Source organism: Sesamum indicum, linkage group LG15, assembly GCF_000512975.1.
Source record: "Sesamum indicum cultivar Zhongzhi No. 13 linkage group LG15, S_indicum_v1.0, whole genome shotgun sequence".
Taxonomy (NCBI): domain Eukaryota; kingdom Viridiplantae; phylum Streptophyta; class Magnoliopsida; order Lamiales; family Pedaliaceae; genus Sesamum; species Sesamum indicum.
Genome location: NC_026159.1, coordinates 1231313 through 1258182, shown reverse-complemented (window position 1 = coordinate 1258182; position 26870 = coordinate 1231313). Strand labels below are relative to the sequence as shown.

Here is a 26870-nt window from a genome sequence, read left to right as displayed (position 1 = left end):
TATTATGTGCTTCATTTTTCAAATAAAGCTGTAAGTTTTCGATCAAGATCTATCATTCAGCATCCACAGAAAGCCATTCCTCAAAATTCAACCAAAAGAATCAACAAGAGTATATCTACATTAGCATATAACCAACACAAAAATCAACAAAAGCTCTAAAAAAGGACAAAGAAACACCTTTCTCGGCGATCCGATCCTGTACTCTCTCCTTCTGCTCACTGGAGACACACCTGACGCATAATGACGGATTTGCTCTTCTCAACAACAACACCCTGACGCTACGATTTCGGGAGGTGAAATCGATCAGTCTGGCATTGGAAGAACAGCGTGACAACGTCGTCGCCACCCCTCCGGTGGATGAGGTCGCCATTTTCGCCCTACCGCTATTCTCTCTCTCTCTCTGTCTTACTTTCTCTCAAATGCACACAATCACTGATCCCTACCGACTGAGAAGAAGAAGAAGAAGAAGAAGGAGAGTGAGAAATATCTTGGAGACAGTGAGTGGTGGAGTGTGTTGTCTTGTAGCGAAAGGTTGCCCCCATTGGAATTGATCGTTTCCCGATACTTTCTCGTGCCGAGTGGCGTAAGCTGTGAAGTCTGAACATTTCCCCATAAGTAACGGTGTGTGGATCTCTCATAACTGTACACCTGCCCACGTACACACATATTTCCAGTCACCACAGCAATCACATCAGTAACTAAATGGGCTGATAATTACCCATTTGAGTTTCTTATTACTGGGCCTAACTATTTGTAGGTCTAGGCCCATAAGAATAAATGGTCTGATACTAAACCATTTGAGTTTCTTATTATTGGGCCTAACTCAATGTTACCCGTTTATCTATTTGACTTGAACTCAGGAAAGGCCCACTTTTCAGTAATATTTCTCATCAGTTTGATTCGTTTTTTTTTTTTTTTTGAGAAAAATTCATCCGGTTCAACTAAATTCGTTGAAGCAGGCGAGTGAAACGAGTATGTGAACCAGTTCGCCACTACAGTGAAAAGATTCCTTCCTTCAAAAGTTGAAACCAATAATGGCTTCTCACCACCACCTCTGCCACCCCTCCACCGCCAGTTACTGCCGCTGTTACTCTACTTCCTACTCCGCATGCCACCACCATCCGCCGGATTCTCACTTCCTTTTCCACCCGCCACCTCAGCCCAACCTCTGTTCTGCCCAAACCCACCTACCTAATTCACAGCACTACTATCCACATTTTCGCGAATCTTCTTTCCAAGAAGAAAGACAAACTCACCCCACTATAGTCTCTCTCCTCCGCCGCATCGCGGTGCTGGAATCCGCCCTCCATAGCCGCTCCTCCTCATTGCAGTCCGTCCGCGACGCCGCTGCCCGTACCATCCAGTCCTACTTCAGAGCCTTCCTTTTGCGCAGATCAAGAACTCTTCGGCAACTCAAGGACCTGGCTTCTATCAAGTCTACTCTCAGGAGTCTCAAATCCTCAGTTTCTGAAAGAACCCACTTCGATTATGATGTTATTTATCGTAAAGCTATGAACTTGCTTCTCAAACTTGATGCCATCCAGGTAAAGATAGAGTCTTCGTCTGAACGCTTCGTAAATATTTTTCATATTTGCATCTTCGATGTTCTTATGAGATTAATGTTAGGCAGATCTGATAGTGGTCTTTCTTGTCCTTCTGTTTATATTTGAAGGGTGGTGATCCAATGATTCGAGATGGGAGAAGTTCAATAAGGAGAGAACTAAATAAATTTTTGGACTCCATTGATGGATTTTGCTTGGAGAGGAGGGTGCTTTCAAGTGGAGTAAACGTGAGATACGATAGGAATAACGTGAAACATAGTGTCGCGAATGGTGAAAGAAATATGGGCAATGTGCAATGTGGGGATTTGAGAAGTGTTGATGTGGAGAAATTGAGGGGTCTGGTTGAGAGAATTGATAGATTAGCTGAGGAGCTTGATGAGGTAGAGAGTGAGGTAATTGAAAGCCCCAGCGTTTTGGCAAAACAACATGGTGTTTCTGGCAACAAATGTGGGGGTTTGGTGAGGCAGCATTCTGGAGTTCAACCCAAAGTGAAGAAAAGCGTGAGCTTTGCCGATAATGGGAAGGTTTATAGGGTGTTCAGGAGGAACTCTGAGCCGTTTTTAGTTGAGAGTTATGATGACAGCATCGATGGGGACAGTGCCGGAAGAGATCTCAAGAATGATTTTGATGGAGAAGTTGAAGAATTTGGAGTGCAATTGAAGGAAGCAGAGGATGATGATGAGGTGGAAGCGCACACTGAAAGTGGAGGTTCTCTGCACAGCAGTGATGGTGAAAAAGACTCGAGGATTTATTTGAGAAGTGAAGGTAACTCTGGAAGCAAGATGTATAATCAAGGTGAAGCTGATGACTTCACATTTTCTGCACCATTGCCTCTGAAGATGGAAAGTAGAACTGACTTGATTGACAAGAGGAAGAAATTAGCTAATAACATATAGTCAATCATGCCTTCATGCCTAGGTTTGTGACTTGCCGAAAATCATGCAGTTAGTTGTTTTTGAGCCTTTAGTTTAGTTTGTAAGTCGCATCTGTCGAAAAACCATGAGGAGAGAAACTGCATCAGACTTCAAGCTCTCATTGGTCATAACCATTAACATCGACTTTACAAGTTGGCGGGATTTGAATAATTTTGTTACTCTTCTCTTAAGATTGAGCTTGTGTTGTATTTACGTCCTCATATTGCATTTGAATTCATTGGTATTGAACTGTATGGCATCTACTTCGCCTACTTTCCATTTATGATTCTTTACTTCCGGCTCATGATAACTTACTGTATCATCTACTTTAAGGAAGGTACATAGTAGTTTTCCATGTGACGATGTATCTGCAATCTGAAAACTCTTCCAACTATTGATTTATGCTTCATTGTTTGCGTTCTGCTGGTAGCATAGTGAAACAAGTGACGGGTCTTTTATCGCCTTCCGCCGGGGGAGCAGAGTTTCCAGGTGGGGCAGGTAGCATTGTCACAGTCAATCACTTTAGTTTGTATTATTTGGTATATTCAACTCATAAAATTTAAAATGAAGTTGCTCAATTGTATAATTACCTTTTCTCCTGTCCTTGTAGTTAAATTTTTAGCACTAATGCATGATAATTATAAATGAACTAGTAAATGAGACTAAGTACATACAACTTAGTGTACTTTGGTTAGCATATAGTGGTGTTATATTGACGGGATTAGTCATATGTACTTGCGCTAGTTGTTCTACTATGTGGTAATTGTCGTGCATTGATTCTTAACAGTGGAAATTTATGATATAATTGTAATCGATTACTCAAAATTTGTGTAATGTAAAGACTAAATTTAAAGATTTCAATGATACCATTTTTGAAGAGCAATTGTTTTAAAAATTTCACGGTAAAAATGAATTATACAAAATCAAATCTCGTTTAATCAACTGTCAAGAATGCAATCATGCTTATTGCATGTAGTGGTTAGATGATATGATATTATGAGTCCGAATCAAAGCAATCATAAAATAAGTGGGATATATTATTATTATGTTATTAGTTATTTTTTTTAAAAACATCCGTAGCACGATGATTATATTGTATTTTTTATATAATTAATTTATGTTGGACCAAACTCAATTTGGTCTTGATTAGTTTGCTGCGCTAAAAACGTGTCTATAAAAAACCGAGTAAAGAAGCAATTTTTTGTGTTGCATCACGAGATTTGCAATTAGCAATAGCGCTAGTCAGCCGGAGTTCGCGGTTTCTTGTTTTAGTTGAGAGTTGTGACGCAATAGAATTTGTTTCCAGTTGATGAATGGCCCATCATGCCCACCTCTATCTCACACGCTAAAACAAATCTTCTCAGCCACCGCCGCACAATGCGAGTCGCTGTTATACCGCTGTGCCACCACCGCCAAATCCCTGGCAACCACCAAGAAGCTGCATGCCCACGCCATCACTTCCGGCATCCTCTCAAATCATTTTCTTTCTCTACTGACGTCTGCCTATGGCCTTTGTGGCCAGATGGAGTATGCTTGTAGACTGTTTGATGAATTGCCAAAACGGACACCGGTCGCTTGCAAAGCCATTATAAGGATGTATACCGAAAATGGGTACCCCAGAAGTGCGCTCGAGCTGTTTGTGGAAATGCATGGGTCGGGGTGCTACTGGGCGGATGACTATACGTATCCGTTTGTTGTTCGAGCTTGTGGCGATTCGTTATTGCTTGAATTGGGCATGGTGATTCATGGGTTGATAGTTAAGAGTGGGTTTATATCAGGCATTTTTGTGGGGAATTCTCTGCTGGCAATGTACATGACTTGCGGGGATAGAGATGGGGCTAGAAGAGTGTTTGATGCAATGAAGGACAAAACTGTTGTCTCTTGGAATACGATGATCAGTGGGTACTTTCGGAATGGCAGTGCCAAGGAGGCTCTGATGGTTTTTAGGAGAATGGTAAATAGTGAGGTGGAGTTTGATTCTGCTACTGTTCTCTCAGTCTTGCCTGCTTGTGGGTATCTGAAAGACTTGGTGGTAGGAAGAGAGGTTCATCTATTGATCAAAGATAAAAGTTTCTGGAAAAGATTGGCAGTGCAAAATGCTTTACTTGATATGTATGTGAAATGTGGAAGAATGGACGAAGCACGTGGTGTCTTTGACGGGATGGTGGAGAAGGATGTCGTGACGTGGACTACTGTGATTCACGGATACATTTTGAATGCAGATGTTAAAGGTGCATTGGAGCTTTGCAGATTAATGCAATATGAAGGTGTGAGACCTAATGAGGTGACCTTGGCTTCACTTCTAGCAATGTGTGCCGATTTACAGGATTTGAAATTAGGGAAATGCTTGCATGGGTGGGCAATTCGTCAATACATTGAATCTGATGTCAATATGGAGACTGCTTTGATTGATCTCTACGCCAAATGCAGTTCTTTTAGACTTAGCTTAAAGGTGTTCTCTAGGACATCTAAGAAGAGAACTGTCCCCTGGAATGCAATTCTTTCTGGGTGCATTCACAATAACTTGGCCAGAGAAGCAATAGAACTCTTCAAGCAAATGCTGCTGGAAGCAGTAAAACTCAATGATGCAACTTGGAAGAGCCTTCTTCCTGCATATGCCATTGAAGCGGATCTGCATCAAGCAATGAATATACATAGTTACCTGATAAGATCAGGTTTTGTTTGTAAACCCGACATCGCCACCGGTTTGATTGATATATACTCAAAGTGTGGAAGTCTACAATATGCTCATAACCTCTCACGGCACGGTTGCTCTTTACCTTTTCAATCAGATGGTTCAGTCTGGGGTTAAACCTAATGAAGTAACTTTCACTTCAGCATTGCATGCTTGTGGCCATGCAGGATTGGTGGATGATGGATTAAATCTATTTAATTTCATGCAAAAGAATCACCCAGAAAATCTACGGACAGATCACTACACTTGCATCGTTGATCTTCTTGGTCGTGCTGATCGGCTTGAAGTAGCTTATCATCTGATCAATACCATGCCCTTTGAACCAAGCCATGCTGTTTGGGGCGCGTTACTTGGTGCCTGTGCGATACATGAAAATGTTGAACTGGGAGAGGTTGCTGCAAAGTGGTTGTTTAAGTTAGAACCAGAAAACACTGGTAATTATATATTGTTAGGAAATATTTATTCTGCAGTTGGAAGGTTTGATGATGCAGAGAAAGTGCGGCAGATGATGGATGACATAGGATTAGTAAAAGCTCCTGCGAACAGTATGATTGAGGTGAGGAATCTGTGATGTCTGAACATTACGTTACTGCAATGCAATTTGGTGGTTCCTGCCCTTTCAGGTAAAGAACAAATGTAGAATGCATGGAGCTGGACTTCAAATGGTTCCCGGCGAACTGTTAATGTTGGCAAATTAATTTTTTGTTTAAATACATGGTAATAGAATTGAAAACTTAATTAAATTATTTAATATTCGATTTGACATCGACCAATAAAAGCTTATTTGACCAACTCAAAGTTAATCTTTCATTTGTTAAGTTTTCAATTAGACTACTCGAATTTAACTCATGTCCGTTTTAACTGAAGTTCATTTAAACACTATTCGATTAGTGGATTGGACTTGCTTACAGCGTTGCCGGACAATTATCTGAATTGATTTAGTTTGCAACTCGCGTGAAAAAGAACAAAAGGACAAACAGATAACAAGGAAGAAAAGAAAACCTTGAAAAGATGGCATCTGTCAAGCAAGTGACTGTGTGTAATATCCCAAAACATCAACATAGTGGCCTAATCCTGATTCAAATTCCCCTAGTTTGGTTAGTGGCGTGATACTTGTCATTTAATTTCACAAAATTACCCTAATCCTAATTCAATTTTTGAATGAAAGGCCCATAATTTGTAATAACAGGAATTTGTAATCCAACTTAATCTTGGCCCTCGTTTATACCTTTTTGTAGTAATGATTGAATTGTAAAAGTCAAAAGTCGACCCCGTCGTTTGATTTTCTCTCTCTAGCACAACACGGTTTGAGTTTTGACCGAAGAATAAATTAATACTATTTTACTTATTACTACTAATAATCATCATTACTTTTCAATTTCACTTTTCGAAGGGAAAAGGGAATTTGATATAAATTTGGGCTAGCAGCCAATCAAAATTAAAGAGTCCCGCAAAATAAACAAAAAGATCCATAATCACTCTTCGGGCTCCCGATCCAGAGAGAGAAATTCGATCACCGGTCATTGATCTATACAAAGCGGCATAATTCAGAGAGAGAGAGAGAGAGAGAGAGAGGATTTGATTACTTGTTTTGCTGGGACGATTTAATTGATGCATTGATCTGATTTACATTAATTCATTCGTTGATTTGCTGAAAGGGATTTCGCATTTAGACATTTCACGTTGAGGTACGGAAATCGGTGACGGAATCGGAAACCCTAGGATCATTGGGTTGGGCGGGATTTGTTTTGGAGGAATTCCAATGCGGTGGTGTTCACCGCTGGGTAGAAAATCAGGACCGTTGAATAGCTGCGGTGGCGGATCTGATGGTGAGCAGTGTGTTATCGTTTACGAAGAATTATTCGGACCGGATTTTTCTGAAGGGTACTATCGTTGGTAATACTGGCAGCGGCTGTGGTGCTGGTGCAAGCGTTGATTTGTTTAATTTTCGGAGGGTAAAAGGGGGGAAGAGGAGGATACTGGTGGAGAGAGGGGGCGGCGGAGGAAGATGCAGCTGCACTTCTCACCTAGCATGAGAAGTATAACAATATCGTCGAGTAGCAGTGGAGGAAATGGCAACGGAAGCGGAGATTTGATGAAGATCAAGCTCGCAGCTCGCCATATTTCGTACCGCACGCTGTTCCATACCATTCTGATTCTTGCGTTTTTGTTGCCATTTGTGTTCATTCTCACCGCCCTTGTCACTCTTGAAGGTGTCAACAAGTGCTCCTCGATCGGTACTTTCTGATATTTTCCTTCCCCTTCGTCTTTTGGATCAATATTGTCTTGTCATTCATTCTTTTGTTAATCCTGATCAATATAGATTACGATGGTCTTAGGTAACTGGTATTAGAAATTCATTTTGTTCATATTCTTGAAGTTGTATGGATTGATATTGGATCTGAATTGTGAGTGCTGTTCTTCGTGGGGTCTGATGCTCCTCCTTTAGTAGTTAGGTTAAAAATGCTTCATAGAGAAATCTTACTGATAATAGATATTAGCATGAATCAAGGATAAGGATGGCTTTGCCTGGGCTTTTGGGTGCTGATCTCGTTTCAGCTGTGTTCCTCAGTTCATCTCTTGCTAAGGTTGCATAGTCTTACTAGCTTCTTCATTCACAAGTTTCTTAAATAGGCTATATTATGGATTTAGGTTGTTGATTTTACTACAAAGAGTCTGCTATCGAAGTAGCTTTTCCCCATATTTGTGTGTGTTAATTTCTTTTGGCTTTCTCCTCTGCCGTGGCAACTCATCATCTGTTTGTGATTGGTACTGGCTTAAAGCTAGATATATTTGGCCCACTTCCATGACGACGTTTTTTGCTGTTTGTGGACTATGTTGCTAGTCATTACATTGACGAATGTGTGAAAAATTCTGATGTAAAAGTGACTGACTGGGTGTATAGACCTAGTGTTTTATTACACATAGGAAACCCTGGGCTTTGCTTTTCTTCTGTACCTTTTGTTTGACCTTTTCCTTTCTCCACTTATATGTTAAGTTGTAATAGTTCCATTAAATTCCAGAAGATTTAGTTCATCTGTTCAAGTAGGTTTTCAGATTTGTTTTCATATTGGTCTCAGATTGTTTAGGACGACGATTGGGGCCAAAGCTTCTTGGAAGAACCGATGATTCTGGGGTAAACTTCCTTTTTTATTCTTTTAATAATTCTTGTATATTGATTTAATTATGTTTATCGGCAGTTTGCTTATACCAATTATCCATGCTAAGAATCATGAGGAAACATTGTTGTTGTTTTACTGTTATGACAGAGGTTGGTCAAGGACTTGGTTAAGATCCTGAATCAAGTGAACTCTGAGAAAGTCCAGGCTGGTCTGAAGCTCCCAGACTCTTTTAGTCAGCTTGTTTCTGAAATGAAAAACAACAAGTTCAGTTCAAAGGAGTTTGCTCTGATTTTGAAAGGAATGGTATGTAGTTGTGTTCCCTGATCACTGTTAAATCTACTTTCTCTTGGATGTTCCTAGGCGATCATCTCTTCGCAAGTAGCGCTTTTAGTTTGAAATCATCCTTTTACCTAACAGTTAAATATTCCTGAACTGCGTAATGCGTGCTACAATTAATATGTATTTCCTAACTGAGAGGATTACAGTCGACATGTGCCCCATAATAAGTTTACATTCTGTTGGATTTTCCTAGGTGAGCTTTGCTTCACAAGTAATTCTTTTAGTTTGAAAATTGTCTTTTTTCGTAACAGATGGAGAAATATGAAAGGGAAATCAGAGAGTCCAAGTTTGCTGAGCTAATGAATAAACATTTTGCGGCTAGTGCCATCCCCAAGGGCATTCACTGCCTCTCATTGAGGCTTACCGATGAATATTCTTCAAATGCTCATGCACGGAAGCAGTTGCCTTCTCCAGAGCTACTTCCTTTGCTTTCTGACAACTCCTACCATCACTTTGTGTTGTCAACAGACAATATTCTTGCTGCTGCAGTTGTCGTGACATCTGCTGTCCAGTCATCTGTAGACCCTGCAAAGATTGTTTTCCATGTCATTACTGACAAGAAAACTTATGCAGGCATGCATTCGTGGTTTGCCCTAAATCCTGTCCCTCCAGCTATAGTTGAAGTAAAAGGTGTGCATCAATTTGATTGGTTAACAAGAGAGAATGTTCCGGTTCTTGAAGCTGTGGAGAATCACAATGGAATTAGGAATTACTACCATGGAAATCACATTGCTGGAGCCAATCTTAGTGATACAACCCCGCGAACATTTGCTTCAAAATTACAGGCTAGGAGTCCAAAGTATATCTCATTGCTTAACCATCTTCGTATATATCTCCCAGAGGTAATCATTTGCAATTGGACATATAGTTCTTCCGTGTGATATGGAATTGTTTTTTGTGTTGATTTGGTCTAGAACACCTTGTGGCAGTTGGTGATTGGAGAAAATGCAACTGCTGTTTATCTGATATTATGAGCCTGGGAAACAAAAGAAACTGGAAAGCCCAAATTTAACTGTGGGCTAACATTTTTTAATCCAATCATATGTGAGCAAATTGAGAGGCAGACACTTATTCCCAACTTCTGCACAAAGCTAAAGAAGCCTTTCCGTCAAACCGAGGACATCTCTGACCCCTTCATTTGTCTTGATCCAAGTTGTTGCTCACATGGTTTTCAATTGTCATGTCTTCTATAAATGTTTTAGTCTACAAATTATCTGGAACTACTTCACTTTGTAACTCTTCTATAGAAGAGATTTTCCTTTTGGTATATCGGAAGAAAGAATTCATTTGTTCGACGATTTAGTGTATAACCTTGTCAAATGGTTGGAATATGCTTTTGGTGTTTCCTGAATGAGAGGATTCTGGCAGATGAGAAATGCAGTTTCGCGTTTTGTTCTAGCTGCTTGTGTATTGTGAATGTAATAGATGGGATTTCGAATTGATTCCATTTCCATCATTATTTCTTCAGACATTGTCCATTCTCTATGTAGTTTGTCGTTTTTTATTCGAGGCTGAGAATAATATTTTGTTATGTTTTTGCAGCTATTTCCGAACCTTGACAAGGTGGTTTTCCTAGATGACGATGTTGTGATTCAACGAGATCTGTCTCCTCTCTGGGAAATTGACCTTAATGGGAAAGTTAATGGAGCTGTTGAAACTTGTAAAGGTGAAGACGAGTGGGTTATGTCTAAGCGATTTAGGAACTATTTCAACTTCTCACATCCGCTTATAGCAAAGAACTTGGATCCTGATGAATGTGCATGGGCATATGGGATGAATATTTTTGACTTGCGTGCATGGAGAAAGACAAACATCAGAGATACTTACCATGCATGGCTTAAGGAGGTACGTTAAATTTCACCTGATTTTAGTCATTTAGCTTATTATCTATCGCTGTGCCTCTGAACAGATCTTTTGGGCAGCTATAATACTCATTTATACTATCGAGTAAACCTTTCCTGCTAATGGAGGGTCAGTTCTTTCCTTATTTGTGTTTTGCTAGGAGTGGTGTGATAGTGTTATGATCAGAATTTTTTTTTAGCAATTTACACGAGAAATTATCTCATTTGAGAGTTGCATCTTGGCAATAAACCCTCACATCTCAACATGACGTAACAATTTTTACTATTATTTTCATCTTACACTGTGTCATGTGTTCTTGCAGAATCTGAAGTCGAACCTAACATTGTGGAAACTTGGGACTCTTCCTCCAGCTTTGATTGCATTTAAGGGTCATGTTCACCCAATTGACCCCTCGTGGCACATGCTTGGGTTGGGCTATCAGAATAAGACCAACATTGAAAGTCTGGAGAAGGCAGCAGTGATTCACTACAATGGCCAGTCAAAACCTTGGTTGGAGATTGGTTTTGAGCATCTCAGGCCTTTTTGGACCAAGTATGTCAACTACTCGAGCGATTTTATAAGGAATTGCCACATCTTATAGTAAGGAAACAGAGGACAACACGCATGAAATGAGTGGACGGAATATGGAAGCATTACGTATTCTGCTGAAAGTCTCTTTTTGGAGGTAATATTAATCAATATTCGATTGAGTTGACTAACTGAGAATGTGAGAATCACAAGGGCAATATATGATATCTGGATTTGGTTGCTGTACCCCCATTCTTGAAGAAGAGGACTTGTGGTCTGGAATTGAGATTCATTCCTCCACCTGTAAAGTAACATCCTTTCATCTATATTTGGTTCGACCTAGGACATCAATTTTTCGACCTCCATGATGGGGTCTCTCCTATGTCTTAGTGCTTATAGAAAGGAATAATAGTACATGCGACTGAGAATGCAGATCCATGCATGAAACGACAGAGCTACGATGCAGGTCTCTGGGAGGCACCACACTGGCCCCATTGGCCTTGGAGATGATTCTTTTCCCTTTGTTTTGTTTCCATTCTCTATTCAGATTTTATTGCGATTCTCCTATTATTTACCTGTTGTTTTTTATATTATTTATTTACGGTGATTCTAGTTGGTAGGCTTGGAGGTTTGTTGTTATAGGGACCTGGTTGAGTTAGGGAAGAAGATAGTTTATATCTCAGGTATTTCTTCTGTATGATTCAGGCTTAGACATTTTAGATGTGCAGATTATTCTTTCATCAAATTTACAATTTGATATCAACATTTTCCTTTTCTCTGTACCCCCTTATGCTTATTCCTTGTACCCAATATTTCTTTGTGGATACCTTTGATTTGTAAACAAGAAATGGTTCTGACTTTGTTTTCTTGACAAGGATTCTTGTGTTAGTGTTTATCTAGTTGGCAACAAGAACACCATTGACAATGAAGCATTTGATTGTTTTCATACACCTCATGCTAAAGTTTTTAGATTCCTTATTTTACTTGACTAAAAAATTGGCCAATGATTATCCCCACCTTATTAGGTTTTGTCAGTTGATTGTGTATTTTTCTTCTACTTTTAATATTTTCTAGGTAAATTATAACGAAATTCCTTGAAAATTGTCATAATTTATTTAAAAAATTACAACTGCCTTTTAGCATTAACGGTCATTTAATTAATACCTCATTGTGGCTACTCGTTGTTTAGGGTATTTGTTAGATGGTAGAAAAATAGTATTTTTCATCTTGTTATTTAGGGTTTTTTTTTCACTTTTGATCCTATTAATTATGAGATTTTCACTTTGGTCCCTTATCTTTTATAAAGTAGTATTTTTTATCCTACGACACATTTTCGTTAGATATTTAACGAAAAAGATCACGTGCTTGTTTAGTGTATGAGATCAGAAGTGCTACTTTTTTAAAGTTATGAGATTAAAAGTATAGAAGTTCTAATGGCTACATTCTTTTTTCTATTAAAATATAACGAAAAATGTGTTATGGAAAGAAAAGTGCTGCCTTTAGAAGTTATGAGATCATAAGTAAGAATTTTGTAATCAATAGGATCAAAAATAAATATACCCTAATTTATGGAACGAAAAAAGTCATTTTCTTGTTAGATGGTTGTTAATTGTATGATGATATTTTATATTTATATTTTTTAAATAATAAAAAAATATTTATAATAATGACAAATTTCAAAAAATTTGTTGTAATTTACCTTATTTTCTATTAAACGATGTCACTGTACATGATTCAAGCTGTAGTTTGTTGGTTTCAATAATTATTAAGTTGTTCTTGTCTTTCATATCTAAAAAACAATGGCTGTCCCTACCCCTCTATACTTTCTCTTACATTTGTTAGTTTATCATCAATATACAACAAAAAATATCCGTTTGTCTTTTATTTTAAATAATAATAATAATAAAGAAAAGAAAGAACAGAAATGTGATGCCACAAATTTCAATTTTTATTACATTGCAGACACTGACAAAGGCTCCGTATCCATATTAACTACTTTGTCCAAAAGAAATAGACAGAAAGAAAGAAAAGTGTAATGAAGAGCTTACAAAAATGTGGGACGTGGCTAATTTGATCATCATATCAATAAAAGAGAAAATAAAAAAGCAAAAAAAAAAAAGGAGTTAAGTAACAATCATAACTAATTCCCGGTCAAAAAGGGATACAGCTATTAATTTTTCTTAATTAATTGCTCCAACTTTATATATATTAAAAAGAAAGAAGATTATTGCCATAGAGTTTGGAGAATTAGAAATTAAATTTCATTCTTTCATAATTATTATTATTAGTATTTATTATAAGTAAGACTTTGAAAAGTACGAAACAGCGTTGTCCGTCTCGTCTTTCTATCAGCATTTTCTTTTTTTTTTTTTTAAATGTGTCTGTCTGGGCTTCACTAATTAATTAATTAGCATTTAATTACCTTGTTGTTACAATATCTTTTTATTAGTGCTAATGCACAGCACTCCTCCGCAGCCCCCTTCTTCTTCTTGTTCCTCTTCTTTGGATTGGGTTTTTGAGTTTCTTGAAAAAATAAAAGAAAATTCGTGAAAAGGGAGAAAAGAGGAGGAGGATCCCAGATCAAGTAAGTGAGTTCTTGCCATATTTTTGTTTACTGAAATATTGGGAAACTAAGGAAGAAATTCTTGAGTGTTTCTTGGGTTTGACTTTTGATTGATTGAGAGGAAAATTGGTGTTAAAAAAAGGATTATTTGGGGGAGGGAAATAGCTGGTGAGATTCTACTGTCACTCTCTTTCTTTATTTGGCTTCATTTTCGTTATCTTTTTGTGTCAAGGTGGAGTTGCATTACATCCATATATTCTTGGATATGTCCAAGTTTTGGGTTCTTATTCTCTGCTACTGGGCATGATTGGATCAGTGCTTAATTTTCTGGATGTATAATAGGATTATCTCTGCACCCATTTGGCTTTTGATTGTATATTTTTTATGAATAGTACATCTGGTGCTCCAATTTAGCTTCCATTATATGCTAATATTCCTTTGTATATCTGCACCTTAGTAATTCCAAGATTTTGTTTTTTTATTAATCCTAAAATCATATCTCAGATTCAAAAAAGAGAAGGATATGGTGGATGGATTTTGTGAGTCAATATCAAGAGGAGATATTTGTAATTATTGAGTGGGTTCTTGATTTGGTGTGAACCACTATAAGTGGGATTGGAGATTGATTGCTTTGTGGAAGAGCAAAGTGAATATCAAGTTCTTTTTGTTGAACTCTGTTCTGGGATAGCTTGAACATGTCTGGAGCACAAGATCAGCTAGAGATCAAGTTTAGGTTGACTGATGGAACAGATATCGGACCGAGAAATTTTCCTGTGGCTACAAGTGTTGCTACCTTGAAGGAGAATATCATAGCTCAATGGCCCAAAGGTTAGTTAAATCTTTCAAGTCTGTGATTGTGTTTTTGTTTGTTTGTCTTTTGCTGAAATTGCCACGACTTCGTTCTGCCATTGTGATGCAATTAGGATGAACATATGTGAGTTTTAATCCTAGTGGCTTAGGCGTGGTTCCTGGGTTCTGGTTGTGCAATTATGCTTGAAATCAGAAAGGGATTGAATGTGCCATGTGTCTAGATTAAGCTGGTATAGCATTTGTCTTGGACCTGATGTAAACTTCTCCACTGGGTTTGTGAAATTCCAAATACAAATTCCTGCCAAAGTTAAGCTCCTTCTGGGAAATAAATTGCATTATTTTTCTACCCATCTGAAGCAGAAAACAGAAAGCCAGGATCTTCAATCATCACTGTTTGATATAGTGTTCGGACGATTGAGTTTGTCTTTGGCCACACCCAAAGTTGGTCTGTAACCTGTAACTTCTCTGTCTTCATAATTATGAGCACCTCGCATAAAACCCAAGAATAGGGTAATTTTTGTTCACGGGGGACAAAAAAACTTGCACATATTCTTAGGTTACTAAAATCTAGTGTTGCTTATCAACTTTCATGCAACCCTCCACTCCTACCCCTCCTTCCTGCTAGAAGTCAAATTGAAATGGAACTCGGAACTTATCTTAATTTTGTTTGCATATGTTCCAAACTTAGACTTTTCCTGCATCGTTGATGTCTTTGCTTAGGACGACTGTTGCCTATTCCACAATTTGAGCAATTTTTATTGTTCCTTTGTATCCTACACGTGCTAAAATACTTATTTTGAAACAGAGAAAGAAAATGGTCCACGTACGGTAAAAGATATCAAATTAATCAGCGCTGGAAGAATATTGGAGAACAATAGAACTGTGGGTGAATGTAGGAGCCCATTATGTGATATTCCAGGAGGAGTCACAACCATGCATGTTGTCGTTCAACCGCCATCAACGGAAAAGGGTATCTTTAAGCTTCTTGTTAGTCCTACAGAAAATTGATAATATGAAGTATGACATTGTCTTTTAGAAATTTTCTGACAGCTTTACAGTATAATCCTTGGCTGTTATTGATCACTTCTTGAATGTAATGCGGTTCAGTGCTGCCCTCTGTGATTTTTGCTTTTGAATGGTCTTGTCTCAAATGCCTTCCTTTCTTCTTTCATTAAGGGCATCTTCTTGATGTGAGCTAATCTTTTTTCATGGAACAGAAAGGAAATTGCCAACTGACCCTAAGCAGAACAAATGCGTCTGTGTGATATTATGAGATCCAGCTCCAGAAGCAGGAGAATCATTACTTGCAGGTTGGTAGGTTCTTAGCTCCATTCACTAGAATTGATGTAAGTTACAAAATAAATTTTTGTTCTTGTTTTCCCGACTTTATGCAGATGAGGTTTCTGGGTTTGGTCGGTAAAGTCATTGAGATTGGCAGATTGGCTTGTCTATCCAATGCAAGTGGTGAAATGTGCAGTCATTGTCAAAATCATATCTTCGTCCAGGTCCACGTGTCCATATAGTCATCAGTTTCGCGTCCATATAGCATATCTTTTCACTAAATTATTTCAGATTATATTTCTGTATTCACGGCCTTTTCCTCCAATTGAAGATTTCTGCCTGCTTTGAATAAACCATTTCATGGTAGCAGAATGAGGCAATTGGTTTAAACTTCAGTGATATGTTCATGTTAGTAGATGAAAGCTGATATGTGTGAACTGTTTCTCAGCAATAATGAAGGAACATAAGGGAAGCTTCAGGTTCATTTGAATTATATCTTCATAGTTTGTACCTGCTTGTGGTTGATCCGGATCAAGATTTGTTTTCTTGAAACATTCATTCGGTCTTGATTAGAGGACTTCTTATTGGTGACGCCGAGCCTAACAGATTTTGTTTTTTATAACTGCATCCGTCTACTCACGTAGTGCCACAGATTGGAAAGTGATTTGAGCCACATAGACTAGTGAATAAACGTCGAAGCTTCCTTGTGATGAGGCAAGAAATCAAGAAACTGTTGCATTCATCACAATCTAACCAGTGAAAATCTTAGATGTTATAAAATTAGGTATGTTAGGTCCACACATCAAGTTTCTGCCAATAATGTGAGATTACGTAAGCTGTTCGACTCTAAACTGAAGAAATGCAAGAGTTGCATTTCTCTTTCCCCTTTCTTGGTTGGAGGTTGGCAAGAAATGTTGATGAAAAGGAATCAGTCAGGCTGTTAACTTGCTTCCGTGATTAGCTAAATTAGCCTTTACACCCTGTATGCAACTCTTTCTTCAATCAGACTTTGACACTAAAAAGCTGACATTAGAAACTATTATTTGTAACATGCATCCTTCTGTTCAAGCAGGAACTGATGCTGAAAAGCTGGTATTAATTTATACTATATGAATTCCTGCTTGTTTACCCCAGGAAAAGACAGATACCAACAAAAAGGCATTTCCATTTTGTTTATTTTTAAGAGTAGCAAGAAGATGGGTAAATTACAATCACAAGTTAGTGCTAAAATCCATTGCAAGTTACGGTATTCTTGATGTTGGCCTGTGGGGCAGCAAACGTTGTTGTGCAGATAACAAATTGAAACATGACAAACAAAATCAATGATTACTTCCAACTATTTAGGGCCAATATTTGTATAGCTTCTTTAAAGAGTCAATCTTGTGCCCAGAAGCATCCGCCCACGCCCTTTTCCCCCATGCCTGCTATAGCTAGAGAACGAGTTTTTCCAGTTCTTCAATGAATCAAGAAAGGAACCAACATAGAGTAATGACATTCTCGAAGTCGATTCTTGAATCACAACTTAGCTGATATATTTGCGGAGCAACTTTGGAAAGGAAGAATGTCTTTTACCATGTGAACTATTTCTACTGCAAGCAGCTTGCTAAAATTATCTAAAATCAAGAGATGAACAGTTTTATGATTTGCTCAGGAACCTGAATCGTCTTGAGAACTAAATTCTAACAGCACTGAGCTGACTTGTAAACTATTGAACTCATTAGCTGTAATAGCTCTAAACCTAATCTTCTATACATCAAATAAGTAACTGAATAATATACAGAAAGAGGTTGGAGGATATCAGAAAAACCTATACAATACAGAGTCAGGTCTCTTGTGGTCTGAACCATAAAGCATAAAGATTGCATGGCTAACATTAGACACTAATCCTTAAGAGTGTTTCTTTTTTTCTGATCAACCTTTTGGTAAGTTTTGCAGCATCAAAGCCCGAGTTTTGCCATCGGGTTTGAGGCCAATCTCACGCATTTTCGCGTAGAATTTTCTTGCCAAGTCAGTCTTGCTCCTCAAGCAGATACCCTGAATAGCAGCATTATATAGAGATCCATTTGGTGCAGACTGCAGCATGACAAATAACATCATTGGGTTAGGAATGACATTCAATGGGAACACATTATCAACCGCCAAAAGAAAAAGAAGGAAGGAAGAAAGAAAAAGGAACGAAAACGTGACTCTTTAAGCAAAAAGGAACGAAAACATGACTCTTTAAGCAACGAAAAGTGGTTATTACTGAAGAAAAGAAAATGAAAAGGATGGAGGGGCAAACAGTCATCTCTCTGTATCCAGATTCCAGAAGGGAGCTCTTGTAAACACGAGATAGAATGTTAAATCAGTTCAGAAACTTACATTTAGGATTTCTTCGACTTCATCCCAAAGGGAACCCCAGATACAACCTCTTATTAGTGACAAAAGAGTGAATATGTCAGGAGATTGTTTTTGCTGAACCATGCGCTCATAAACTCGCAATGCAACCTTCGGTTTCCTTGCAGCCTCACAAGCTCCAATAACAAGGTTATATGATGTAACAGAAACAGGAAACACAGAATCTTCCATTTCCCATAGTAGCTGCATTGCTCTTTCCCAAAGCCCAAGCCTCTGGCAAGACATCAAACATGTATTGTATATGTGCAGATTTATGACGGTGCTGTCCTCTCTTCTAATGGTCTCAAAGAGCCGAAGAGCATCAGCATGTCGATTCGCCCGGTTCAATGCAACAAGCAGTGCATTCCAAGTGTATGCATCAGGTTTATAGCCCAACGATCTCAAAAGACCATAAACCTTGAATGCGTGTTCAACTTTGGCTGCTTTCCCAAGTGAGTTAATTAAAGCATTACAAGCTGTTAGAGTCGGCTTCAGCTCACTGTTTAACATACTCTGCAAGACATTTAGTGCCATATCCCACTTCCCCTCTCTCGTGCAAGCTCCAATAATCGCTTGCATAGAATCATCCCCTGGACATAATCCATTTCGAATCATCTCATGATATGCATCAAGAGCTAGTTCATTTCGACCACAACGAACAAATATGCAAACTAACAGGCGATATGTTACTATTGTCCCTACATGGCCATTATCTTGCAATTTTCTCCACATCCTCTCAGCCTGAACCCAGTTGTTCAACTTTCCAAATATTGCTATCATAGTATTATAAACAATTGTGTCCATATACTTTCTGGTTTTGCTCGCCCTATCTGCTTCCTCAAACATACTTAATGCTATATCACAGCCCCGATCATTTGCAACTGCTTTTAAAATCAAGCTATAAGTGTGGCCAGTAATGATCTCACGTGTCTTCATAAACTCAAATATTTTCAAGGCATCATCAAGTCTTCCATTTCTTGAGAGACAGGAAAGAAGTGAATTGCAAGCATGTGAATTAGGCAGCAGACCAGAAAACTCCATTGACCTATATAATGCTAAAACACTTCTAACTTTATTTGATCTGCTGAGCTTCAAAATCCTTTTCGATAATATTTCTTCATTCCTCTCCTCCAAGTAATATCTCTCATTGTCAGTCTCATCGATAGTTTTTGTAGATCTCCTTAAACTATCATCCAAATTATTTTGATATTCCAACTCTTCATCAGACAAATCACCCCAAGGTGGCAATATATGTTGCGGGCAATTTTCACTAAAACCTTCTTTTCCTTCAAAAAGTGGGGTTCTTCCTTCATCACAATCTGACTCAAACTCAAGCCTCGCAACCTTATTAGGCATTATACAAGGAGTTTTAATTCCAATTGACTTACACGACAGAAAATTTTCTGGGGTTATCTGTTTAGGAGTTCCTAACCACGTGCTCGACCCCTCAGCTAAAGCAACCACACCAAAGACATGATTCTTGGCACAATTCATCTTTATGTTTAATCTCCAACTCAAATATGCAGAACAACCAATACACTTTAAATGGGTTCTAAGATCATGCCTTCTTGAACAGCAAAACCAGTGAGTTTGGTGGCTGTTCCTGTACATGGAAATAGAACATGCTGGTGGATTGTTCAGCATCTCTACCATTACCATATCCAACCCAAAAGCAGAACGATTGAATTTTTCTATATGTTGCCTCTACCAAAACTGGTATCCAAGAAAGAAATCATCAAATCAGATATAGTTTTAGACAACTAAAACTTGTATGCTAACAGAATTTTCTTTCCTCGAAACAAGAAAGACGCAATTCTTGAATTCCAGATTGCACTGCGATTAGAAGATAAAAAAGCAAAGCATGAATGAAGTAGTACCTCGAGAAGGTTTACGGATTTCTAAAAACGAACTTAGAGCTTGCGAATGAAATCTCTCTCTCTCGAAGCAGAGATGGGAGAGAATGAGACAAGCAGCGTAGGAAGTGTCCAGAAAGGATGCTAGCAAGATAGCTAGCGGTAGATAGAAAGAAATCGTAAACAAGATAGCACCCTGACGACGTCGTTCTAACAAAATATCAAACGCCACTCCGTTGGCATAAAAACCCTCTCCCACTTCAAAAACATAAAAACCCTCTCAACATTTGACCTAAAACCCCGGGAAAGAGAGTGCATAGACAACTTCCATAACCCTACAATGGGTAAGTTGTTTTCCTCCCGAACCGGAAAAATACGATTATTTTTGTTTATTTGTTGGTCAATTCGTGTATTCTGCTACCTTTATCATGCTTTCTTGTTGCAGAAGGAGGAGAAAAAGAGGAGAAATCCCAAACGGTAATGGAGGGTGTAGCGTCAATAGCCCTTCTGCCCAGTGGATCCATTTCAGGCCATTTTATTCAGCTTCCGCACTCCATTTGCTATGGCCTCCATGGCACTGGTACTCTCTATCCTTTTAACTTGGAAGTATTAGTAGAATTGTTTTATCCAATATGAATAGCTGTGTATTTGTATTTGATTGTGTTTTTGCCAGTCCATATAAATAAATTTGCTCATGCACTTGCTTTTTCGTATTTTTGCAAAAGAACTGGAGTGTGAAAGGGAGTGCAGCAGGGGTGAGGATTACCGCCTGATCAAGCTAACTGTAACAGACTATAATGTTAGTGTCATTTTCTTTATTTTTTATGCCTTGAAATTTGCTATACTTGTAAAACTCACGTTCCCTTATTCTATTACACCCTACAATCGTGTCAAGTTATCTTGTTCTTGTTGACTCAGTATGTTCTCTAGCTAGGGAGTGTTGGTCTTGCTTTTTGAAAGAAATGGATTTCAATTAACATATGATCATTGCAATCATTCTGATAAATTCCTAACAACAGACTAAGAGAGAAAGAGAGATAGTGGTGGAGTGCAGAGGACATGATGCTGCCAAGATATGCAGCACTGACCATGCTCATGGGTAAGCTATTTGTGCAATATCTTTTATGTTGCTGGCATGCCAGTATAGTCAAAAAGTTGTGTTTGGCATTAAGCATGTACATTTTGTGTATTATTGGGCTTAGCTTGAAGATGGATTTCATTTTAAGTTTATCGTAAATCTAGTGAGTTGTAATATCAAATAGGTTATTGTTTTGGCTTCTAGGAAAAGACTGCCTAAGACTAAGTTGTTATTGTGGTTCCTTGAAGGCCTTTCATTTGGTAACAGGTGGCAGAAGGATGTTGTGGGTATGCTTGAACAGAAGCATGGGAAACATAAGGTTTCAGTTTCTTTTGAATGTGAAACACTCAAAGCTGAGAAAGCAGCTGAGGAGCATCTCAGAAAATTCATGCCTAAGTTAGTGGGCATGGATGCTGTCGGTAAATCAATAACCAGTTCTTAATATTTTAAGAGCCATTTTCTTGAAAGTTGTATGTCCGCATAATAAAAATAAATTAAACTCATTTCAAGCAGAGCAACAAGCAACTTAGAACATCTTATATAATCAAACATGTCATCTTCATCATTCACAGAGGGAGTAGAAAAACTGGCTTACATATAACCTCACAGCCTCATGACTCTTAGAAATCTTGTGTACATCTGTGAGCGTCAAGATTTTAGTAAGTTTCAATAGATTAGGCCTGTTTGCTTGAACAAGTGACAAAATGAAATATGGTAAGAGATCACCAAGCAGTTCTCTTCAGGTGCCATTAGCTGTTGTATGCTTTCATCGACAAACTGCAGCTTGATGTCTAACGTTGTTTTTGATTCGTTTTCAATTTTCGTTTAGTCTTGACAGGAAGCCTATATTTGCAGTTAATATTGGTCATATGACCATTGAGGGATTGAACTTTGATGCAGAGACTGAATGCAAATGTATTGAGCAGAGCAGTTGACTGTGAATCACTAGATTGAACCTATGTACAGGCTGTTGAATTCTGTTATTGTCTTGTCTGAGTTCCTCTGAAAATTGACTCATTGTATTTCTGGTTCCTTTTTTTCTGATACATCTAAACACGGTATCTCTTTCGGTTTATGATCGTTAATGCTATGATACCTGCATCAACACATGGCATACATGGATTTGCCTATTTATCCAAATGACCCATCCGTTCACTGTATCAAAGGTTTGACCCCTTACCTAGCATTGTCCCCAAGTTTCTCCATTATGACTGATGATTTGTGAAAGAATTGTACTAGTTAGAAGTACCTTAATCAACGAGAAGTCTGACTTGATTGTAGGAGTACTTTTAACAGGATCTGCAACTTGTTCCAAACTCAGATATTTCTCATTAATTAACTACTTTGGATAATGAGACAAAGATAATGGGATATAAGCCTTGTTCCCCTTTCAGCAGAATGCATCTTCATGGACCAGATGGCTAATGTAGGAGGCAAGTATACAAGAGATATTTGGTAGCATTGAGGTTCCATCATCCATGTTCATAATAAAATGAAAGGGGCCTTTCTGCTTCACAGACAGACGAAGATGAATTTTTCAAGAATGTCATTGGAATGAAAGTAGCGAATGAGAAGACTGGTGGAGTCTCTCATTTTCTGTGGTGATTATGATCCACTTGAAAATCCAAGCAATATTAGTATCATTTAGAACCTTTCTTCCCAACAATACAACCTTATTCTTTTTTTTCTTTTTTTTTTTCTGATAATTAAATACAACCTTATTCAAGGATAGAGATCCACAAGTTTGAAACTCGTGAATAAGTGTGTCAAACACCCAGCCTTCATTCAAATACAGAACGTTTTGAAGGTCATAATTGTACAAGACAGATACTTTTTTATGAACACAAAACAGTAGAAAGGTTAACAATGCACTAAAACAGTCTGCTAAGTAGGGGAAAAAAAGATCCCAAAGCAGCAGACTTAGAGTGGATTGGAACTCAAAACTAGAAAAAAGAAGTTCCACTCAACAGTCTGTAATATCTGACTCGCCCACTTCTCCAAATTGGCTGTTTTTCATCATATAGGTACACCAATGCGATTACTTTCATACATGATATCCCTAGCAAATAGGAGTAGTTTTCATCAGTAACAAGCTGAGAAGGCAAATCATCAAAGCACTCCAAAAAGCTTAAGCATAAACAAAATCAAAACAACAACAAACAACCAAGGCAAGATATAAGGGGAAGGTGGAAAAAGGAAGAATGATCTCCTGCGGAAGTGCGAATGTAAAAAGTCAAAACGCAAAGCTAGTAAATGACTACCTGACTTGTACTAAATTATCACTCCTCTGATGCTTCATCTGTATCAGATAGGGGCAAGAGGGTACAAATCCCGAGCACATGCCCGTTAAGGCACACATAATACTCAATACAATCTTCATAAGCACCCAACCGGCAGCTAGCACTTGACGGTATCATTTTAGCTGCCAGCATGTTCCATAGCCTTGCCTTACAATATGGACACACCTCGGTTGGATGCATTGGAGCACTTCTGCTTATCAGCATTTTCCTGACCTTTGACAGTGCAAAGGATTTAAATATCCCACGAAAAAAACCAACATCTCCTTCATCCCCTTGGTCAAGATGCTCGCAAGGATCAGACACGTATAAGACATCCGTTCTGCATTGTGGCAAGAGAAAGCTCTTGCCCGATGTCCTTGAGAACCGTGTCCGGTAGACAAAGTGGCCTGGAATGTTAATATTATTGAACAACCCATTTTTGTTGCATCCAGAACAATATATTAGCAGCTTGCCAAGTGCTCTCCAGTTCCCATCCACACTATGACTTCCACTCGACTGCAAATCAAGCATCATCTTGGGAGCTCGAGTCCTACAGAACTCCTTCCAAAGCACTCGTTTAGCAAGATCGTCAAACCATTTGCACACACAAGAAAGCGCCACAATCAACTTAGGGTTCCAATTCAAATGATTAAAAACTAAGAATAACACTTCTTCAGTAAGGTGTCCTTTCGTACAAACACAACTTGCCGAGTGTATGCAGCGAAATTGCTTTGTGAGAATCATTGTCTGCACCTTGTCGTAGAAACAAAAACCATGGTAAGTATCTCTATTCAGGCCCAAGTTTAATGATACCCATATTATCAACGGCAGATAGTAATGGAATATCAAACATCCATTAGTAGGAGTCATTACCCTGTCCCGCAAACCAAGAACAAGATAGAAAAAAGTAATATAATTACAATGATGAAGTCAAGAAACATCCTATGTAAATATAAATTTTGATAGAAGATATCAATTGCAATAAGCAGCACAACAAGAACTTTATTTAGCAGGAAAAGTCAGTGTTATTAAACAAGAAGGAAACAATCTGAACTATCTTTACTTAAGCATTAAATCTCTTGAACGAAATGAAAAGTACCCAAATATCATGGCCAAAAAACCTATGATAAATAACTCTACATTTAAATGTTATCTCTATGTACAACCCAGATAAAGCTGAAAAAAACTTTGGGTTCAGGAGCTGGGAAATATGCATTTTCAGAAACTTTTTTCCTGAAAAGAACAAGCATCATCTGAATCTATTCATCAATGCTCTGATGCACAAGAATCCATAAGTGAAAATCTTACACGCAGTACTCATCACACCCTACATTGATAGCAATGGATTCATCACTTCACAATCACAAGATAAACTCAAACCATCCCAGAAGTAAACCCACTTCAATATTCACATAGCCAGCAGCAAAACCAGCATTAGTTATAATCCAAAAGAGTTTCTACAATTTCCCAGAAAAATACATCTAACATCAACAGAACGCAAAACAATAAAATCAGAGAACTTCGAAAGGGCAAACAACAAATACACTAGATCGCGACAAACTCGAACGAAAGACCCCAAAATTCCACCTCAGTTCAAAGGCAGCTCACTTCCAGCATACGTCCACAAATTTTCAGCTGCACGAACAAGCAAACCAAGATTGGGAGGATCGGCATATAATGCCAAAGGGCAAATTCCGAGGCCGATAAAATTTCCTGATAACATACAAAAAAAATTGCTGGAGATTGTATCTATTTAGCAGAAACAATTTCGGCCCAGAAAATAAAAAATCAATCTTCAGCTTGGAAATATTATTCTCAGGGATTTCGCCAAAGCCAAATATGAAGTCGTGAGCCGGCCTCCGACGTAGCATATCTTGAACAAGAAAGGAAAAAAAAAATAAAAAAATATATATATACATATATACACACAATATATTAAAAAAATAATTAAAAAGAATATCTCTGGTATATGATAAACACAGAGAGAGGAGTGAGGAGTATTGTTTTAAGCTAGAAAAGGACCAATCGTTTATTTTTCAGTGATTTGTACATTTTATCTTTTTGCTTATGTGGAAATTTAAAGGCCATTATTTTCCTTATTTGTTAACTCATTGGTCCTTCAATTTCTTAGGTCACAGACATCAAGTTGATGAGAATTTGCACTGTGATATTCACCCTTTATTGGGTCGACATGCAAAAACAAATTTTTTTTTTCAAAATTATGTCTTCAATAAAATTATTATTTCAAGAATGGGAGTTTAATACCAAAGTTTTTTTACTTCCATTTAAAATTTGTATCCCCTAAAATACAAATTGAGATATTAGAACTAAGGGTAAATTATAAAAGACTTTTTTGATATTTGTTATAATTATAAATAATTTTTTATTGTCTAAAAAATATCTTTTTGAAATTAACGATCCTTTGATAAATATCCCTTATAATAGGTTGTTAAGAGAGAATTTTTGTTATATAGTTATTAAGTTTAAAAAAATATTTATAATTTTTCAAACCACATAAAATATGTAATTATGATAAATTTTAAAAAAATTCGATATTTATATTAGAATTGATGATATGGTGGCAATATCAGCTCACTTGGACATTAAGGAAACATCATTGAGTAATAAAAATATCAGAGGATTTTGCTCAAAGAAACAAAAACCGTACAAGAGTGGATTCTTTCTTTAGAAAGTAACCAAAATATTTCTACTTTTATTTGAATTATATTTTATAAAATATTGATATATTTTAAACTGTTTTGATTAATGAGTTACCAAAATTATTTTAAATACTCAGTTTAAATTCAAATTCTTTTATCCAAACGTAATTGTGATTTTGCTTCAGTTTTGAAAATCATACCACCGTTCCATATTACAATTTCAAGTAGTTGCGAGTTATGAGGACTCTTGGAGGAGTTGCAAGACTGACTTTGGAGAATGAAATGAATTCTTGATAATCTGTTGTAGTTCTTCAACAGTTGCTAGGCAGAAAATGGTCAAGAAAAGTTGCTCTCTGTTATTCATAAGAAGAAGCCCACATCCAGCATACCCATAACAAGCATTCATCAAAGTTATAATTTGTCTGGAACACATTTGAAACCAGACAAAATGTCAAGAAAACCAACACAAAATCTGTAAATCTGTCAATACAAAACCAAGCATTCAGATCTTCAAAGTCAACTGTCGCAAACTCAAGGAAAATAACTCCACTCTTGTCCAGACCTTGAAGTTCTCCTTCTTCCTCTTCCCTTCAGTCTAAAATCTGAGAAGAAAGAAGAAAGAACAAGCTTACCCTACGGAAAGGTTTCGAAGCCACATCAAAACCACCAGGCACGACCACACATTGCAACGAGGCCTCCGAGGCTTTCTAATTATAACCTATATTGGCAGTACCAGAAACTCGCGAAATGCCACTCCACTATTCACACCCTTGTATTGTTCTCTTTAAATTGCTTCAAACTGTCAGAAACATGATGATATGTTATTGAGTACAAGTGACGGTCTGTGAAGAAGGTTTACTCTCCTGGAGGGAGATCACTGTTTCAAAAGCTCCAACCAGGGCTTTAACCTTACTTTTCCTGCTTTCAACAAGTTTACTTGCTGTTTCTTCGATTACATTATTGAGTAA

The 26870-nt window shown here is 37.7% G+C and overlaps 9 protein-coding genes across 14 annotated transcripts in view; 5 read left to right on the top strand and 4 right to left on the bottom strand.

Annotated features, from left to right (window-relative positions):
* LOC105177309 (alpha-1,4 glucan phosphorylase L-1 isozyme, chloroplastic/amyloplastic) overlaps nt 1-592 on the bottom strand; it is a 7509-nt gene extending 6917 nt beyond the window's left edge. Inside the window, exon 1 of the mRNA XM_011100416.2 lies at nt 178-592. Coding sequence (XP_011098718.1) covers nt 178-370 — 193 coding nt within the window. The 5' untranslated portion in view covers nt 371-592. The remainder of the gene's footprint in view (nt 1-177) is intronic.
* LOC105177308 (BAG family molecular chaperone regulator 8, chloroplastic) lies at nt 926-2836 on the top strand. The gene is made up of 2 exons (XM_011100414.2): nt 926-1544; nt 1673-2836. Exons 1-2 carry the CDS (start codon nt 1035-1037, stop codon nt 2456-2458), a joined length of 1296 nt encoding a protein of 431 aa, XP_011098716.1. The 5' UTR covers nt 926-1034; the 3' UTR covers nt 2459-2836.
* Nucleotides 3635-5955, top strand: LOC105177359 (pentatricopeptide repeat-containing protein At5g39350). The gene is given in 2 exon segments (XM_020698956.1): nt 3635-5245; nt 5247-5955. Coding segments are annotated over 2 exon segments (1956 nt in total). The 5' UTR covers nt 3635-3785; the 3' UTR covers nt 5743-5955.
* Nucleotides 6544-11859, top strand: LOC105177307 (probable galacturonosyltransferase 14). Its single transcript, XM_011100413.2, has 6 exons — nt 6544-7408; nt 8252-8307; nt 8441-8596; nt 8884-9474; nt 10175-10477; nt 10797-11859. Exons 1-6 carry the CDS (start codon nt 7180-7182, stop codon nt 11073-11075), a joined length of 1614 nt encoding a protein of 537 aa, XP_011098715.1. The 5' UTR covers nt 6544-7179; the 3' UTR covers nt 11076-11859.
* LOC105177305 (membrane-anchored ubiquitin-fold protein 1) lies at nt 13435-16146 on the top strand. 3 transcript variants are annotated; one of them, XM_011100410.2, is made up of 5 exons: nt 13435-13586; nt 14070-14393; nt 15181-15345; nt 15593-15685; nt 15770-16146. In XM_011100410.2, exons 2-4 carry the CDS (start codon nt 14261-14263, stop codon nt 15646-15648), a joined length of 354 nt encoding a protein of 117 aa, XP_011098712.1. In that variant the 5' UTR covers nt 13435-13586; nt 14070-14260; the 3' UTR covers nt 15649-15685; nt 15770-16146. The 3 variants fall into 3 exon arrangements, with proteins under 3 accessions (XP_011098712.1, XP_011098713.1, XP_011098714.1); XM_011100411.2 differs by having other exon boundaries at nt 13445-13590; XM_011100412.2 differs by lacking the exon at nt 13435-13586 and adding an exon at nt 13604-13733.
* Nucleotides 15942-20072, bottom strand: LOC105177303 (pentatricopeptide repeat-containing protein At3g29290). The gene is made up of 3 exons (XM_011100407.2): nt 19910-20072; nt 18018-19745; nt 15942-17729 (listed from the first exon to the last, which is right to left on the bottom strand). The coding sequence occupies exons 2-3, from the start codon at nt 19689-19691 to the stop codon at nt 17568-17570; spliced, it is 1836 nt and encodes a 611-aa protein (XP_011098709.1). The 5' UTR covers nt 19692-19745; nt 19910-20072; the 3' UTR covers nt 15942-17567.
* LOC105177304 lies at nt 20087-22123 on the top strand. Of its 2 annotated transcripts, none has more exons than XM_011100409.2 (6): nt 20087-20229; nt 20331-20465; nt 20611-20684; nt 20905-20984; nt 21231-21382; nt 21793-22123. In XM_011100409.2, the coding sequence occupies exons 1-6, from the start codon at nt 20226-20228 to the stop codon at nt 21834-21836; spliced, it is 489 nt and encodes a 162-aa protein (XP_011098711.1). In that variant the 5' UTR covers nt 20087-20225; the 3' UTR covers nt 21837-22123. The 2 variants fall into 2 exon arrangements, with proteins under 2 accessions (XP_011098711.1, XP_011098710.1); XM_011100408.2 differs by having other exon boundaries at nt 20088-20229; nt 21819-22123.
* LOC105177302 (EID1-like F-box protein 2) lies at nt 22726-25127 on the bottom strand. 3 transcript variants are annotated; one of them, XM_011100402.2, is made up of 3 exons: nt 24830-25127; nt 23225-24116; nt 22726-23022 (listed from the first exon to the last, which is right to left on the bottom strand). In XM_011100402.2, the coding sequence occupies exon 2, from the start codon at nt 24110-24112 to the stop codon at nt 23243-23245; it is 870 nt and encodes a 289-aa protein (XP_011098704.1). In that variant the 5' UTR covers nt 24113-24116; nt 24830-25127; the 3' UTR covers nt 22726-23022; nt 23225-23242. The 3 variants fall into 3 exon arrangements, with proteins under 3 accessions (XP_011098704.1, XP_011098707.1, XP_011098706.1); XM_011100405.2 differs by having other exon boundaries at nt 23225-23995; XM_011100404.2 differs by having other exon boundaries at nt 23225-23989; nt 24830-25126.
* The window catches only part of LOC105177358, a gene marked incomplete in the record, with an annotated part of 4996 nt that continues 4361 nt past the window's right edge, over nt 26236-26870 (bottom strand). The window contains 1 exon segment of the mRNA XM_020699014.1: nt 26236-26870. Coding sequence (XP_020554673.1) covers nt 26724-26870 — 147 coding nt within the window.